At 38.9% G+C, this 16676-nt stretch overlaps 2 protein-coding genes across 3 annotated transcripts; one reads left to right on the top strand and one right to left on the bottom strand.

The window, feature by feature from the left end:
• Window positions 1-570: 570 nt before the first annotated feature.
• kpna5 (karyopherin alpha 5 (importin alpha 6)) lies at window positions 571-10558 on the bottom strand. The gene is made up of 14 exons (XM_051720161.1): window positions 10457-10558; window positions 9307-9440; window positions 8983-9084; window positions 8492-8591; window positions 8317-8411; window positions 8069-8200; window positions 7855-7943; window positions 6144-6243; window positions 5824-5987; window positions 5360-5438; window positions 4861-4986; window positions 4615-4742; window positions 4121-4299; window positions 571-2415 (listed from the first exon to the last, which is right to left on the bottom strand). Exons 1-14 carry the CDS (start codon window positions 10458-10460, stop codon window positions 2228-2230), a joined length of 1620 nt encoding a protein of 539 aa, XP_051576121.1. The 5' UTR covers window positions 10461-10558; the 3' UTR covers window positions 571-2227.
• zufsp (zinc finger containing ubiquitin peptidase 1) lies at window positions 10542-16669 on the top strand. 2 transcript variants are annotated; one of them, XM_051720150.1, is made up of 12 exons: window positions 10542-10678; window positions 11163-11747; window positions 11823-11924; window positions 12083-12124; window positions 12216-12323; window positions 12936-13045; window positions 13709-13877; window positions 15050-15235; window positions 15386-15548; window positions 15643-15806; window positions 16011-16231; window positions 16455-16669. In XM_051720150.1, exons 2-12 carry the CDS (start codon window positions 11186-11188, stop codon window positions 16500-16502), a joined length of 1875 nt encoding a protein of 624 aa, XP_051576110.1. In that variant the 5' UTR covers window positions 10542-10678; window positions 11163-11185; the 3' UTR covers window positions 16503-16669. The 2 variants fall into 2 exon arrangements, with proteins under 2 accessions (XP_051576110.1, XP_051576111.1); XM_051720151.1 differs by having other exon boundaries at window positions 10550-10678; window positions 11176-11747.
• The last annotated feature ends 7 nt before the right edge of the window (window positions 16670-16676 follow it).

Raw genomic sequence — 16676 nt, 5'->3', positions numbered from 1 at the left:
TCCATTTCATCCCAAAGTTGTATAGGGAGGTTCAGATCTGGGGTCTGTGCTGGCCAGTCAAGTTCTTCCTTTCTTAACTCTGACCTCATTGTCTGGAAAACAGTGATGCTGGCCCTCCTGAAACTGTTGCCACAAAGTTAAAAGAACAGAATTCTCTAGAGCGTCATGTCATGGCATTAAGGTTTGTGTTCACTGGAATAGCCAAACCTGTTTAACTAAAGGGTGTGTCCTAATAATTTTTACCATGCAGGTGTACCTTAACCACAGAAAATGTCAAAACATCCTAAACTTGCCTTCATGGTCAAAGAGGAACATTCTCCTTAGTCGTTGTGGAGTCCAAAAGAAGCAATGCAGGTGATATTGGTTTCTAATACGTCTCACCTTTTGTCTAGAAATTACAGCAGAAGGTGATTCAGATGTCATTCATTAAAACAGTGCAGATCTAACGCTTGTCTTCTTTTTATATTCGTCACTACTATTGGGCAGAAATATCGCTCAATAAGTTTTACGTCACACAAGGAAATGTTCATCTATGAACCAAACTACTTTTAATCACAGTACACATTTTAATCTGCAACAGAACATTTTATTTTTCTGTTTAATTGTCTACATCATTTCACACAATATCAACAATTGTCTTTGAGGAAAGCAATGATCTCCTCTACACTCTAGGCTTGTACCAATGTTAACTTAAAACACAAATGTTTTTTCCTAATGTGAAAAAAAGCAACCCAAACTTAGAAAACATTGTACAAACATGAGAAATATTACACAACTATACACAATTGAATGTGCTTGATAAAGTTTAATTGTACAATCTCAATGTTTTTGTAAAGATACTGATTTCCCATTAATTTGTTTATTTGGATCAAACTTGTTTTAAATGAAAAATTGGGTGCATTCATGGACAGAACATTACAAGAAGGTATTTAATCACACTAAAAATTGAGAACAGAGAGACAGACAGCCAGACAGGTCTTTTGGATGTAAATTCAAATTAAATTCAAGAATAAGAGAAGTTCCTTAAAGGAAATGGAGCACTATTAGGGGCCACAATGAGGAAAAGCTCCAACATTTGACAGAAGGTGACTTTTCCCACTGTTTAATTAGTATTTCACTGCATACAAAGCTCTGCAATATCATGTAAATGAGAAACTGTTCCTTAAATCCTCAATGTATATATAATATACACATTTTTACTTTTTTGGAGCATTTTTTTTAACATGTGAAAAATAACAATCCATTAAAGCCTAAGCGGCAAAAGATGAGATGAGGAACAGTCCAAAGAAACCATGACAATGATATGCATACATTTAAAAAAAAAAAAAAAAAAAAAGCATCTTGGTGATCATGTGACCACGCTTAAATAATTGCATGCAACAGTTTCCATAATGCTTGAACAGCATTAACAAAGCGGGTGCTGAGGCAGGCTGAGCTCTAGTCTCCGAACAGCCGGAACCTACAGACCAATTCTTCCCAACAGCACAATAAATACGGCTCTGAATCTCCCAGGCTCGATGCATGACCGCACATCTAGGTATCATAACATCAAAATAAATAGTGTACTAGGCTAGATATTACCCTCAGGATACACACGTTTGAGAACAAACATGGCATGACATAAACGGTGGGTGCGGTGGCACACTAAGTTAGGGAATTCATCCAATGCAAACCTTTCAATGCAAACACATTAGTTAGACTTTCTCTGGCCAAACACTACATTACACCTTGTGAATTTTGCCACACCAAAAATACATATCCATTTGCATAGAAGCATTTACTTCACAAGAGAAGAGAACTGCCAGAGCTAAAGGCTGGGTGTTTGTCACAGACTTCGTTTTTCTGATTGAAGAGGTAGTTTCACATTTCTGAAGGGACATGGAGTAAAGTTGGCTTTTTACAGGACACCAGTGCCAATGTCTAATAATCATAACAAATGCTAGATGCTTCTTGTAAGTCTGTATTTAAACTACAGACTCTGAGATTTGCCCTCCTCAGTCCCTCTCACAGTTCCTTTCTCACAACAAAGGAGCTTAGAAGATGGGTAGGATGGAAATGGAAGATTTTGTGGGTATTGTGGGAGGCAGGTGTCATATCTCTGCTGGGAGCAGCTGTAGGGGCCTCTGTGTCCTGGAGCGAGGTCCTGCGCAACGGAGAAAAAAGGGGACAATCCAGGCAGGATAGAGAAAGTAAGGCCTGAAGCTTGGCCAGTAGATCAGGATAGTGGTTAGAGCTGGAAGCCCTCCATTGGTCCCTCAGACTGCTGGAAAATGTACTGCCCCTGATTTTGATCCACCTGTGGCACAATGCTGGCATCCTCCTCCTCCACTCCAAAATAGTGCTCTATCAGGTCAAAGGCCTTCTGGTAAATCTCCTGGTTCTCGTGGCTCTGCAGGAACTCAATCTTGTCCAAGCCTGGAAAGGGAAATCAATGATCAAACATATACACAAATAAAAAAAACAGAGCAGTGGTATGAGTAAATTAATTATAGCTTGTATTGACGATTATGTAATTTACTACAACTAGTTAAAAACCAACACTACTGCCATCTAGTGGAGACACATGTTACTGCAGTTGGCTGGGAACCAGACACAATCTTATGCAAGCTGACTCAAGCGTTATGGAATAGAGTGGAAACCAAGTGGAAAATCAGCCAGCTAAAAGCGCCAAAGTTATTTTTTACAGTTTCGTTTATTAACCCTTTGAGCTCTGAAGGCTTATAACTCTACAAAAAAATAAAGAGGATCAACTGTTTGGTGTCATTTTAAAGAAAATGTTTAAAAAAAAAAATAATAATAAAGATTATGATAAACTATGAGACTCTCAACTTAAGAAACTGCTGAAAAATCACAAAAATACCCAGATTTTTTTCTTATTTTTCTCATTTGACATATATCGCAGGGTGTAAATAAGGTAGCTCTGAAAAACTGCTTTTGTTTTGTTCCGGATCATGTCAACTGTAACGCATTTTGCGTTGATATGACAAAGCAATCAAAAGGGTTAGGGTTAACCCTAACATCTCCAAGTGTCCTAAAGCCTCTCCAAACAAATAAAACATAATTATTGTACATAAGACACATGCAAATATAACAATGACTAAAAGTATGCTCTCTCTCCAAAGCATCATTGAGTCTGTGTCATGTACTTGGCGCAATCTCCTAGTGGCCATATGTAATTAAAGTGAATGATCCTCTCTGCCCATATTTGGTTGACTTCCACCTCTGGTTGCAGCGATTTGAATCATAATACAATTGGTTCAGCGTTCCATAACACTGAACAATATACTAGATAATTTCAGATGTGTTTTAGCCAGATAGCACATTATGTACTGTGTGCACATTGTGCTACATGTGGATTATCTAATGATCTATGCATCCGATTACATTGCATCCGATTACATCTTGTTTTTACGGGAATCCCCTCATATTTAAAAACGCGGCTTATAAGCAACACCTGTTTACAAGTAACATGTATGTCAAAGACATATTTTTATCTATTACTCACTATATTTTTGTCTGTGAGTAAAACAAATACGCTTGTTGTATTCTACTCTTTGAGAGCTTTCCAATGACATGACACATGGCTATTTGATCAGTTTGATGTTTTTACCAATTACAATATTAACAGTACAAAATTATTACAAAATTATCCAAACGGAACACTTCAGATTTGTCTGCAAATTTAAAAGTACTTTTTCACTTTTGGTCATAATGCCTACATGCATTGTAAAGTACAGCTTCTTAGCTTTAAAACTATACCTATTTTATGTTGTTCAAGACTGTTTTTGGCAGGCTGATCCGAGGTTAAAGGTTTAAAGAGCTAACTGCCTATTTGTTAAGTGAGCACAATTTATGATGCCTTTGTTTTCAAATATTATTCCTAACTGGAAATAGGTTATTAGAATGTAATCTTGACCAACAGTTTTGGAGATTTCGGTCTTCGGCCATTCAAATACATAGGAGCTGTACTTGCATGGAGGCATTAACTACAGTATAAAGCCGTCAAGTGAACTGACTTGCTTTGAAAGAGACTTTGTTCTTTGGTATAGGTATCTTTTTTATAGTCACAGCATCTCAAAGTACATCAACATGAAGTGTGCCAAGGTATGTTCATATTTACCATAAGCCTCTTCAATGAGGGCGCAGTAGGGGTTGATTCCAGTTCCATTCTGTTTGGACTCCTGTTCTCCCAGTCTGAGGATATTCTCCAGGCCGTTCAGAGCCACCTGCACAATTTTGGAGTCCATCACCGTCAGCAGGTCACACATGGGCTTTATGGTGTTGAGAGATACTAGGTACCTGTGTGTATAGCACGTTTATATCAACTCCTTTAACACATTACAACTGCAAGGACATTTAGCTGACATTATTAGTCTAACAAAAAAAAATAAAAATAAAATTGCGTTAATACTACTAAGTTCTTCAAGTCGGTCTAAAATCTGATCCAAGGCAGCAAGTTTGTGGTTTAGCATACATTACATAAAAAGCAACTAAGATTAACATTCTTAGATAAGTAGAATATATAAATTAATATATAATTATAAAGGATGGTGAAGCAATAAGCCCTTTTTTCATCCATAAAAATTTGAATATTTTTTAAAGCATTTTGTGCACCTGATCTGCTCTGGTGTGCCTCCTGAAGTGGCGTTGGTTATTCCCCAAGCGGCCTCCTTCCTGGTGCGGAACTCAGCCTTCTGCAAAATCTCGATTAGAATTGGGAATATGTTGGCATCAATCACCGTCTGCAACAAAGCGCATCATGCCATCATGGCTATTCAGGGACAATATATCTAAACCATCTGATAATATGGGAAATAATCTGTTTTATGTCATGCATGTGTAGGTATCTGGCAGCAGTACCTGGATTTGTGCTCTGTTCCCGGCTGTGATGTTGGAGACGGTCCAGCAGGCCTCTTTTTTGATGGACTCCTTCGGACTGCTGAGTAAATGGAGCAGGCACGGCAGAGCAGAGCAGTTCAGAATCACCTAATGTAAGACAGAGCAACAATAGCACAATTGCTCCTTTCATTTTAAAGGTCTATTTTAAGGTTTTAAAGGTTCATTTGGGTCTGGCCCTCACAAAAAACTATGACTTCAGAAGAATGTAGTGCAAGAGTCATATGGAACACTTGCATGGTGCTTTTTTTGTAATTTGCTTGAGAGCCTCAAAACTTTAAAAAAAAGTCTTCATTCACCTCCATTCTATAGAAAAGAGTGATGAAAATGCATCTTTTGTGTTCCACAGAACAAAGAAAACACTGAATGTTTGGAATGAGGGTGAGTGAACACTGACAATTTTCACTTGTGGGTGAACTATCCATTTAAGACACCTCAGTGTGAAAGAGGGGGGCTACAGTACCTGGGTCTGAATATCGTCTCCTGTTACAATATTCCCCACTGCTCTCAGTGCAGGGGACACCACCTTGTAATCACTGTGCCTGTGGATGGACAACAACACAAATTAACAAATAAATTTTGCACATGATGATTAATGGACTTTAAACTAAACTTGCTATGCCAGAGAGTGACTTGGTAACAAAAGTAAATGGGAAGACCAACAGAAGCTGTTTAAATGGGTACCACAACTTGCGCATTTGGCTTTTTATTCTTTCGGCACTAGTCTCAACTCTCTAAAACTAGGTATATTTACATAACCACATTATGTGAATAAAATGAAAAAATAAACATGCATTTAAAATGAATTAAAAACAGCTCTAATGAGGATCTGCTGATTTGATTACTACTATCTACAGCCCTTAAATTATCATGTTCTTTGATCCCACTCTATGGGTTATTGTTTGTGTTAGCACATCTGATCCCTACATGAGCAGCTCCACCAATCTGCGGCACACGCCTGAGTCAATGACTGTCTGGATTTTGTCATTGGGTCCGTCTGAGAGATATGAAAGTGCCCAGCAAGCATCTGCGAGAACGTCAGGATCACTGCTGAAGAGCAATCTGGACAGCACACTCAGACATGGTGACACCTGTGAAAAGCAACTTCTGCTGGTTAAGTGTGTCATGTTTATAGAGGAAACAAATTCTGGTACAAACAAAGAGAGTCTTATGTCTATCTTTGAAATCAGATGAATAGGTATTTCTAAAGTTTGGAATGTGGTTTATCTGGTACTAGTTTCACTAACCTTTGCAAAGTCTGGAGGGGGATTTTTCCCTCTGCACAGGTTAGACAGTGCCCACACAGCGTTCCGGGTGGTAGTGAGTCGATTCGATTTTGCAAGCAACCTGCCAAGACGAGGGGAAAATAAAACTGTAGCTCTATGCAATCACACAACTAGATGGCCATCATGTAACTGTTCTGCTATATAGTGTAATCCACTCTGCAGCTTATCCTGCAGAAAAGTGCTGACTTCCACTCATACGACTCTATGTTTGTTTGAAACAGAAGTTCATGTGCAGCTCTCAAGTTCTAAAGTAGATGACCTGACAAAAATGCATGGCAAAGTCACAATAGAGCATCCACGCTGTCTCAAGTCACAAAGTAAACACCAGCAAGTTTGAGAGTGGGAAACAAAAAGTGCTTGTGGCATCAGAAATTAGATTTATTTGTCCTCAGCAGTTCTTATTAAGGATAAGGCCCCTGTTTATAAGACTAAAACCCCCAAGATTAAAATTCCTTGATTACACAGAGATTTACCAGTAATAAATGTTTAACTTATGTGAAAATCATATTATAAGAGCAATTTCTAGAAACAGGAAGTTCTGTTTTTTCATCTTCAACTAGAGCTTTAAGGTAATTTAACAAATAGGACTAGGTCACAATGGTCAACTGGTGCGATTAGTGGTTGACTAGTTATAGATTTTTTGTCTAATTTCTTTTTGTGATATTCTGTTTCATGTTTTCTTGTGGTGCTGCTTTAAATAGCACACCGACAGTACTTTTATTTGCATGGTAAAACCCTTTCAGAAAGTTGCGTCTTTAAATGCACTACCGCTGCAGCCATAAACATGCAAATAGTCATCTTTGGCCACTGTGCCATGCCTTGCACCGTGAACATTACATTTTTAAGACAGTATGTCCAGTTAAAATAGTTTCATTTTTAAAAATTAAACGTTTTCATTTTTTAAAACAAGACCGTTTTTTTTTCCATTCTGCCTGGCTGTTTTTTTAATCACAAAAACTGGCCTTAAAGGGATAGTTCACCCAAAATGAAAATTCTCTCATCATTTACTCATCAACCAAAATGTGTATGACTTTTTCTTCTTCTGAACAGATTTTTAGAAGAATACTTCAGCGCTGTAGGTCCTTTCAGTGAATGGTGGCCAGAACTTTGAAGGTCCAAAAAGCACATAAAGGCAACATAAAAGTAATCCATATGACTCCAGAAGCAATATAATAGGTGTGGGGGAGAAACCAGTCAATTTTTAAGTCCTTTGTTTAATATAAATCTCTACTTTCACTATCAAAGTGAAAGTGGAGATTTATAGTTAAAAAGGATTGAAATAATGATCTGTTTCTCCCCCACACTTATTATATCACTTCTAATGACATGGATCTAACCGCCGGAGTCATATGGATTGCTTTTATGCTGCCTTTATGAGCTTTTTGGACCATCAAAGTTCTGCCACCATTCACTTGCATTGAAAGGACCTACAGAGATGAGATATTCTTCTAAAAATCTTTGTTTGTGTTTAGCAGAAGAAAAAAAAGTCATACATATCTGTAATGGCATGTAAGTGAGAAAATGATGAGATTTGTTATTTTTAGGTGAACTATCCTTTTAAGTAAGACCTGCTTAGAAATCTGATCTGCACATCCGATGCACTGGGGTCAGGTGTGTAATTTTGCACTTCCCTTGCAAAATTACAGTTCTGGAATCAGAATGGAATACTCACTGCTGAAGAGATGGTAAGATGCCACAGTTGAGTACGTAGTCTCTGCACTCTGCATTATCACCAGCAATATTCCCTAAAGCCCACACTGCCTGCAACAACAGTTATACACACCAGATCACTTTCATTATGCTGTGAAGTTCTGCTGAAATAACTCTTGGCTTAAAGCTCTGCTTGCAAAAGTATGCACCAGCTCTTATACTCTCAGTAATATCACCTGCTCTTGCACATCTTCATACTCTGAGTTGAGCAGCTTTATGAAGATAGGCACGGCTCCCGTCTCAATGACCACTTTGGTGTGTAAGAAGGTCCCTGAAGCAATATTGGTCAGGGCCCAGGCTGCTTCAAACTGGTCAAAAAAAGCATTAAGACCACCTCAAAACTTTGCTTTAATGGCATTTTTGCTTTCACATGCAGTGTACAAATCACAGTTCTGATAAGGCTTGTACAGTGATATGCACTCACCTGAAGGGTGCAGTTATCATTCCTTTTTAGGAATTCTACAAATCTGTTGATAACACCAGGTGTCTGGATGACCTCATCAATGGGAGGATTGGGCTCTGAAGGAAATGAATGAGCATCAGTCATCTTACTCTGTCAAAGGCATGAGTCTACAAGGCATAGAAATGAAGACACCAACCTTTAGAGAGTAACTTCCTGAACTTCTGAGTGGCTATGAGCTGCTGGTCTGGATCCTCAGAGAAGATCATTTGAATCATATCTTGGGTTATAACTCCTTCCTGCACAGATTGACAGAAACAATCATGTTGAAACTAGATGTTGGTTTTGACTGTACAAGATATTTACCTACATTACGTGCCAATATTTTAATGATTTTATTAGCCATGTAAAAGCACAGTAGTAAATTATTATAGAATTTATTTAACATAATCCTATAACATGCTACCTCACTGCACTACATAGTCAGTTTATTATGCTGAAAATTATGCAGGACTAAAATCAGGCCCATGGTGTGCATGCTGGCAATTATATCTATTCTCTGTGAATTCTACTTTCCAATTATCTGTATGAGAACCAGTATGGATCAAAAGTGCACACACTGGTAAGTTGTTTAGCTAGTGTTTGATGACAACGACAGAAGGTCTATGGTCTGCGGACTTGAATACTTACACCTGATGCAGGTACAGTGGAGCTGATGTCAGGGTCCTGACAAGGGCATTCAAGCATGGACTCGTCACCAGGTGGTACACACACATTCCTCCTTTTGAAGAGCTGAAGAGAGGGTAGTACAATTAACCTTCATAATTACACAGCACTGATAAGTTATATGACAACAATCAATCAAATACAACCCTTCATAAATATGCACACTTGTTCTTTTTATGTACAAATAGTACATCATAACCAATATATCCACTCAATGTGCTTGAACATAAAACCATTTAAAAGGGACTTGAGAAAGTTGAGGTTTAGGGAGAAAAAATGGTAGCAAACCTGCTCCTCCCTCTTCTGTTTGCGAAGCTGTATCCCCTCCTCCTCTCTCCGTCTCCGCATTTCCTGGGGGTTCAGGGCTTTATTCTTGTAGCTCTTCATTCGATAGTTGTCTTTGCCTGGGCTTGCCATTGCATCTTAAAATCAAAAAGAAGAAAATGTAGTAAGTTTTGCATTCTGATGCTCACATTAAGTTGCATGTTCTGCATATCAACAGTGACTCAGTGAATTAGCTACAACTGGTTAAGCCAGGATGTCATTCTCCTTATAATTTGAGTCAATTAGCATAGTATGACATAAGGAATGGTTTATCTGAACACATTTATGGTTGTCAATTCTAGAATTTCCTGTGCAACATCAGAGTGTTAACTGACACCATGCTGAACTTCCTTAATTTTCTGGTTCATGTTCTTGCTGTTTGGCTACTTTTATTCACACCAAACTAAACACTTAAACTCAGCAAGTTGGATGGTTTGTCTCAATTCTTTCCAGAGGATATGTCAATAATACATTTATAGTATATTGACACACCATTACTGTAAGTTAGAGAATCCCCAACACAGTGAAACCTCCAACAGAAAGCAGTAAATGAGTTTATATGCTAAAAGTTAATGATAATCAATGTTTTTTAAATCTGAATTAAAATAAGGATATATGTGGAATGGAAAGAGAGGACTGGAATAATGTTACCAAGACTATTTACAAATAGATTGCACAAGCAAGCACAGCTCGCAGTATCAACAGAACTTCAAGAGTACACCAGCCAAATACACTTGGCTCAAAAACAAAAACCAACACGTTCTTGATGTCTAACATTTATAATGGAGCATTAGCAGCACATATTTTGTTCGCAACAGCAGGGCATTTTAAGCCAGACCATCCGAGTCACAAATCAGTGCGTTTAACCACACAATCATATAATGACACAGAGACACTTTTAATATGCTAGGTTTATAATTACCCTAAAAATACTGTAATCTTTTCACTTTCACACTGATCCGAGATCAGACCCTGTCTGCTAACATGCTAACCGTGTTATGCTAGCTTGGACTAAACGTCCAAATGGTTTATTAATCTCTCTAAACGCCCTGTTTTCTCATATACCGTCGAAAAAGAAAAGACCTTTACATCTTAAAAAATACACGACCCTCACCCATTCGTAGTAGGTAGGAGAGGGATATGCTGTCCGTATGTTTTTAAATTTCTCTCAAGAACCCTCCCGAGCTACTCCAGATGAGGGCAATATGGCGTCGACTGGCTAAGAACGTCACGTCCTGTACCGTATCCGGTTTTCATGAGCGGCCCGATTCAATAACAATAAATGAAATGTGAAACGGAGATTTGTTCAGTCGTTTTACAGGTCACTTCAATTTAAGTAAGTAGCATATGAGTGTCGATTTCGAAATAATTGCTGAATTTTTGTGTGTGTTTGTGTATAAAGTCAGAGGATGAGGACTTTTAGGTGTCTCATATGGTGTTATGTAGCAGTGTGACTGTAAACAACAGTTTCTTTGTTGAGAGAATAGATTCATAATGTCGCGACAGGTGCATCTAGCCATGTATAAACAAACAGGAAATACACAAATGAAAGTTTTTGCTCGTCAGAGTTTTGTTATTAAATGGAAATAGCATTTTGAACGCAGTCCTTACGAAAATGGACCGTGGTAACCATAGTTTGCCATTATTGTTACTGTATTATAAATTATTATTGTATAGCCTTCAGTTCAGACAGTGTATGAAGCTTTCAGAATCATTCGGTTTCATTTTTTCCCTGATAACAGTGGTGGCTAATACCAAGTTACCACGGTTTAATTGCAATAACTATACTATTTACGTAGAAACTGTTATAATTCTTTCAGTTGTTTTATCCAGCCTTGCAAAAATGTCTGTGTGTGACATCTGCTGTGAAGAACTTGCATCTGAAGCAGACATGAAAACCCACCTTCTCCTGAGTCACCTGGAGAGTGAGATGACCTGTCCCTTCTGCTCGCTGTCTGGGATCTCGTACGATGAGCTGAGCTTCCACATCAACACTGCACACATGGAGAAAGACTGCCAGAACATGCATGCGACAGTGGTAGCCAGTGGACAGAAAAACTCAACTGGCAGGACTGCTCAAAGCTGCAGAAATTATACAAGGGCTTCCAGTGTGACCACAAGTTCTAAGAAAGCTTGTGTGCAAAAGGTTTCTCAAGACTCATCTCCATCACCTGGCCACCCTGGACCTTCTCAAGTTAACTGGATCACCACTCCGATAACAGGGACAACTCTTTCTCAGGGAACCTCGTCACGTCTGGAGGGTTCACCACCTTCGGCAGCCCCAGCGGGTGGTGCAGTAAAGCCGGTCAGAACTACGCAAATACCAAGCAACTGCAATGAGGAAAGCTGGGAGAGAGAAGGGCACCGAAAATCAAAGCAGAAGCGCTTGTCCTCACCAAATAAAGGTGACCTTGACTTTATAGTGGGATATGAAATGGGACTGATTTTAAGTTAGTAATTTCATACTTTGTGTATTGCAGAGGGGACGTTTCCATGTCCGATGTGCAGTCTTGTTTGCAGTGACTGCTTTATTCTGCAGGAGCATGTTGAGCTGCATTTACAGGACCAAGACATGGCTGAAGGTGTCTTAAAGCAAAACAACTCTGCCATTGTGTTCTGGTTGTTTGCAAACAAATGCTTTTGAAAGCACTCTCAAATACAACTGTAACAAGTCTGCTCAATTTCTTACAAACTCAGAAATATTCTTTGATTGATGTATGTTATGGTTTGTTCTCTAAAGGGGCATCAACAGAAGCATGTTCTACAGGCAACAGCGGGTCAGGTAAGTTAACAAGTTTGTTTCTTTGGCAGTTCTGCTAATTCAAGAAGTTAATGGCCACACTAAACTGTAGCTGTATGATCTGAATCTGCAGGGTTGATGCGATATGAGTGTCCACTGTGTTCTCTGAGTTGCTCTGACAGCAGATCACTTCAGAAGCATGTTGATCTACACCTGGAGCACGGCTCAGCCTCATCAACTGGTATGTGTACAGCATTAGGATTAGTTCACCCAAAACTTACTTACCTTGAACTTGCACTAAACGCAAGTTCTTGCTTGAACGTGTGACACCGTGAACGAGCTTCTCTCATTCACCAATGAACGTGCAACAGATGTCAAGACATTCACTGAAAAATTATTTACATTTTTGGGTTGTTTTATGCTTTTAGAAGACGAAAAAAATATGGCGCACGAGTCACATTGACTACTTTTATGACACTTTGGGGTCTTTTTTTAAACTTTAAAGTGACTTTCTATCATTTGCCATTCGTTGTATTCTGCATAAGAAAGAAAGCTATACAGGTTTGGAACAACATGAGGGTGAGTAAATTATGACAGAATGTTCTTTTTTTATGAATTGTTCCTTTAAGAGTTGCTAAAGAGATTTGCAAACTAATCTTTGTCTAGAATTGTGTCTTTGTACAGGGGTTAAAGTTACACCCAATTGTTCAAAATTCTAAAAGATGTTTTGTGTTTTGCATCACTGGGTAAACAAATTTTGGAAGAAAAAAAATAGATCAGAATATTTGATATACTGTAGCAATTTGTTCACCAAAGCATTTGGTTTCTTATCATTTGTTTTGTGTGTCTTCAGGAACTTCACCTGGAGACCTGACTCTTGCCAGGATGCTTCAAGAAGAAGAGGAGCAGAAGTGGAGGGAGGAGGAGACCAGACGGGAAGCTGAAGACTTTAAGAAGCTCCAGGTTAATTAAAGCAAACATCACTGTCAGAATGAACCAAAACACCCTATTATAATAACACTTTTATTTTTTTTTTTTATTTTTTTTATCCCCTTTTCTCCCAATTTTGGAATGCCCAATTCCCACTAATTAGTAGGTCTTCGTGGTGGCGCAGTTACTCACCTCAATCTGGGAGGCGGAGGACAAGTCTTAGTTGCTTCCAATTCTGAGACCGTCAGTCTGCGCATCTTATCAAGTGGCTTGTTGTGCATGATACCACGGAGACTCACAGCATGTGGAGGCTCATGCTACTCTCCGCGATCCACGCACAACTTACCACGTGCCCCATTGAGAGCGAGAACCTCTGATCACGACCAAGAGGAGGTTACCCCATGTGACTCTACCCTCCCTAGAAACTGAGCCAATTTGGTTGCTTAGGAGACCTGGCTGGAGTCACTCAGATAAAAACACTTTTAAACACGACACTGTTAAATTCTCTGATTAAATAATTTCCAGTTGAAATGTTCAATTTTTTTTTATTTATTTGTATTTATTTCTTTTACAGTTTTTTTTAATTATACCTTCTTACTTTTTATTGGCATATTTAACAACGGCCGCTGAATACTGCCACAAAAAAGTTGCACTATTTATTTGATGTTTTTTCATTAACCCCCATGTAATTTTCAGAGGCAGTTTGGGCTCGATAACAGTGGTGGTTATCGCAAGCAAATGGAGAGGAATATGGAGAGGGCAGTGTCTCAAGGTCAGATACTTCCTGCTGAGTTCCATAGGAAAAGGGCGGAAATGCTTGAATCACTGGCCTCTGGGGTGGATGATGGCAGAAGCAAAACATCAGGTCTGTTGTAGGGAGTGCATTGTAGTACTACACCAATAAACATTTTTGATCCTGCTGTTGTAGTATTAGACAGAAAATCATGAAATCTGTTGGTCCAGCTTTATATCTTTGCAAACTACTTGAATCATTCTTTCTTGAAGACAATTTGAATTTTTACTTAAAGGAATAGTTCACCCAAAACATGAAAATTCTTTCATTTCCTCATACCATCCCAGATGTGTACGACTTTCTTTTTTTAGAAGAATATTTCAGCTGTGTTGGCCCATACGATGCAAGTGAATGGGTCCAACACTTTCAAGCTCCAAAAGCACATTAAGGCAGCATAAAAGTAATCCATACGACTCCAGTGGTTTAATCAATATCTTCTGAAGCGATACAATAGGTTTTGGGTGAGAACAGACCAAAATGTAATTCCTTTTTCACTGTGCTTTTTGTCATTGCAGTCTCTAGGCACGATCATGATTTCAAGATGGATTACACGTCCTATTGCTTGACGCATGCGCAGAGCGCTAGATGGTGCTAGGAAGTGTAATCGAGCTTGAAATCAAATCTCCAAGGAGACTGCAGATGTCAAGATTTATAGTGAAAATGTAGTTACATTTTGGTCTGTTCTCACCCAAAACTGATTGGATCGCTTCAGAAGACATGGATTAAACCACTGGAGTTTTATGTATTATTTTTATGCTGCCTTTGTGCTTTTTGGGGCTTAAAAATGTTGGACCCCATTCACTTCCATGCAGCGGCATGGAGAGATAGAGAGCGAGAGAGAGAGCACAATGAATTTCTGCTCTAAAGATCATTATGAAAATGATGAAAAATTTCAATACATAAACACAGCAAGAACAAACACCGCTGCTGCCATGAGAACTCTAGAGGACTACTGGAAAAATAATTTGCTTTGCCCTGGAGCAGGTTAGCTATTTAATCTATGTAACTATGGTGATGAAAACCTATCCACCTTCCTCATACTGTGAATTCAGAGTTTGCTCAAACTAAGTTTAAACTTACCTTGCTATCCGCTTAATCCTGCTTTGTGATATAGGCCTGCCCACAGCTCATGAATGGCTTTCTTATAGTTGACTACACATTAAACTGGGATAAGAGACACTATGTTAACATTGGAGTTAAAAAACACACTTCACTTTTTACCTGGGTTACCCTTTCTTTTCCAGGCCTTATAGAAGCTCTGTTTAAGTACTACCAGAGAGAAGCTTCTGACTGTGCTCATGTGTGGCTCTGTGCTGAGACTGATCACTACTCCTCTTCAGAGGGAGACAAAGGTTGGGGATGTGGCTACAGAAACTTCCAGATGCTTCTTTCATCACTACACAGGATGGAGCAGTATAACGGTTTACCTGGTAAAAAAAAAAAAAAAAAAAAAAAAAAAGATAAACAAATGTAATTTATCATTTGTGGCCTACCTTGCTTGCATTTTTGGTGGTTATTCAACTTGGTGGGTGAACGTTCTTCCCAATAGTTACAATCTCAAATTTTTTCCTCTACTGTAGTGTCAGTTCCTAGTATTCCAAGGGTACAGGCCACAATCGAGGAGGCATGGGGCCAAGGTTTAGATCCTCAGGGTGCTTCACATTTTAACCATCGGCTGCAGGGGACACGGGCTTGGATTGGAGCTACAGAAATCTATGCAGTTCTCACCTCCCTTAATGTGAAGTCTGTATATAAACACATACACAAGTTTACAGTCACATACAAATTTTATCATTGTAAATAATATTTACATCAGCCTTTTGTTTTCTTTTAAAAGAGCCCAAATTGTGGATTTTCACAAGCCAACTGGCCCTGGAGATACACACCCCAGTCTGTTTGAGTGGGTGAAACAGTATTTCTCCTGTTCTGCCAGTAGGGGTGCAAGACTCCCACCCAGAGTAGTGCAGACAACATTGCCACCTATATACCTTCAGCATCAAGGTATTGCAAGAGATACTCTAAACTGATTTCCCTTGTAAACATTCCTGGTTTAATGTCAAACACGGTGTCTCACTTTAAACCAAACATTATGGTACTTTAATCAGACTCCAATTGTTCCTCATGAAACTCAAGATTGCTTTGACTCTATAGAAATAGATCTATCAACAAAAGATGATGTATGTAATTTCCTGTCTATATGATCAGGCCACAGCCGCTCCATTGTAGGGGTGGAACAGAAAGTGAATGGAAACCTGTGCCTGCTTCTCTTTGATCCGGGGTTATCACCAGTGGAAATTAGGAGAGTGTTGTCACAGGATACAGCAGCTTCCATGGTACGCCGCATGCGCAAGTTCCCCAGTGCCCTAAAACGCAGACAGTATCAAGTGGTTGCTGTGAAGGGTGTGCTAACACCTGAAGAGAAACAGGTAATTTAGAGCTGCATTCATTGCTTCAGTAATAGGTTATGGGCACAAACAGTTGATCATAGGGCACTGTCACTTCTGATGAGCACTGGGAATAGAATGGAATTTCTGATAATGTATTGCATGTTGCATCTGTTTTAGATATATTGCAAGGGCAGTTATTGTTACAAAGTTAAATTATTCAATGCTTGACATCAAGATTGCTGTACGTGTTTGTGTTTTTCAGATCCGCATTCTTAATTCAAGAACACTGTGTGCTGAGAAAATTCCTTAATGCCGTCTGCTGCAGATCAGCTGACTACATGTAACCATCAGTTTTATCAATTAGTTACTGCTACTTGTATCTGCTTGTCCCTTGAAACAGACTGTGAAACTGTTTTTTGTTTGTTTTTGTTTTTATGTTCATAAAAATAATAAATGTTGAATTTTATCCTACTTGCAGCTGGAA

This window comes from Myxocyprinus asiaticus, chromosome 16 (genome assembly GCF_019703515.2).
Source record: "Myxocyprinus asiaticus isolate MX2 ecotype Aquarium Trade chromosome 16, UBuf_Myxa_2, whole genome shotgun sequence".
Taxonomy (NCBI): domain Eukaryota; kingdom Metazoa; phylum Chordata; class Actinopteri; order Cypriniformes; family Catostomidae; genus Myxocyprinus; species Myxocyprinus asiaticus.
The sequence above is the reverse complement of the archived record's forward strand: the minus strand, read 5'-3'. Positions and strand labels throughout refer to the sequence as shown.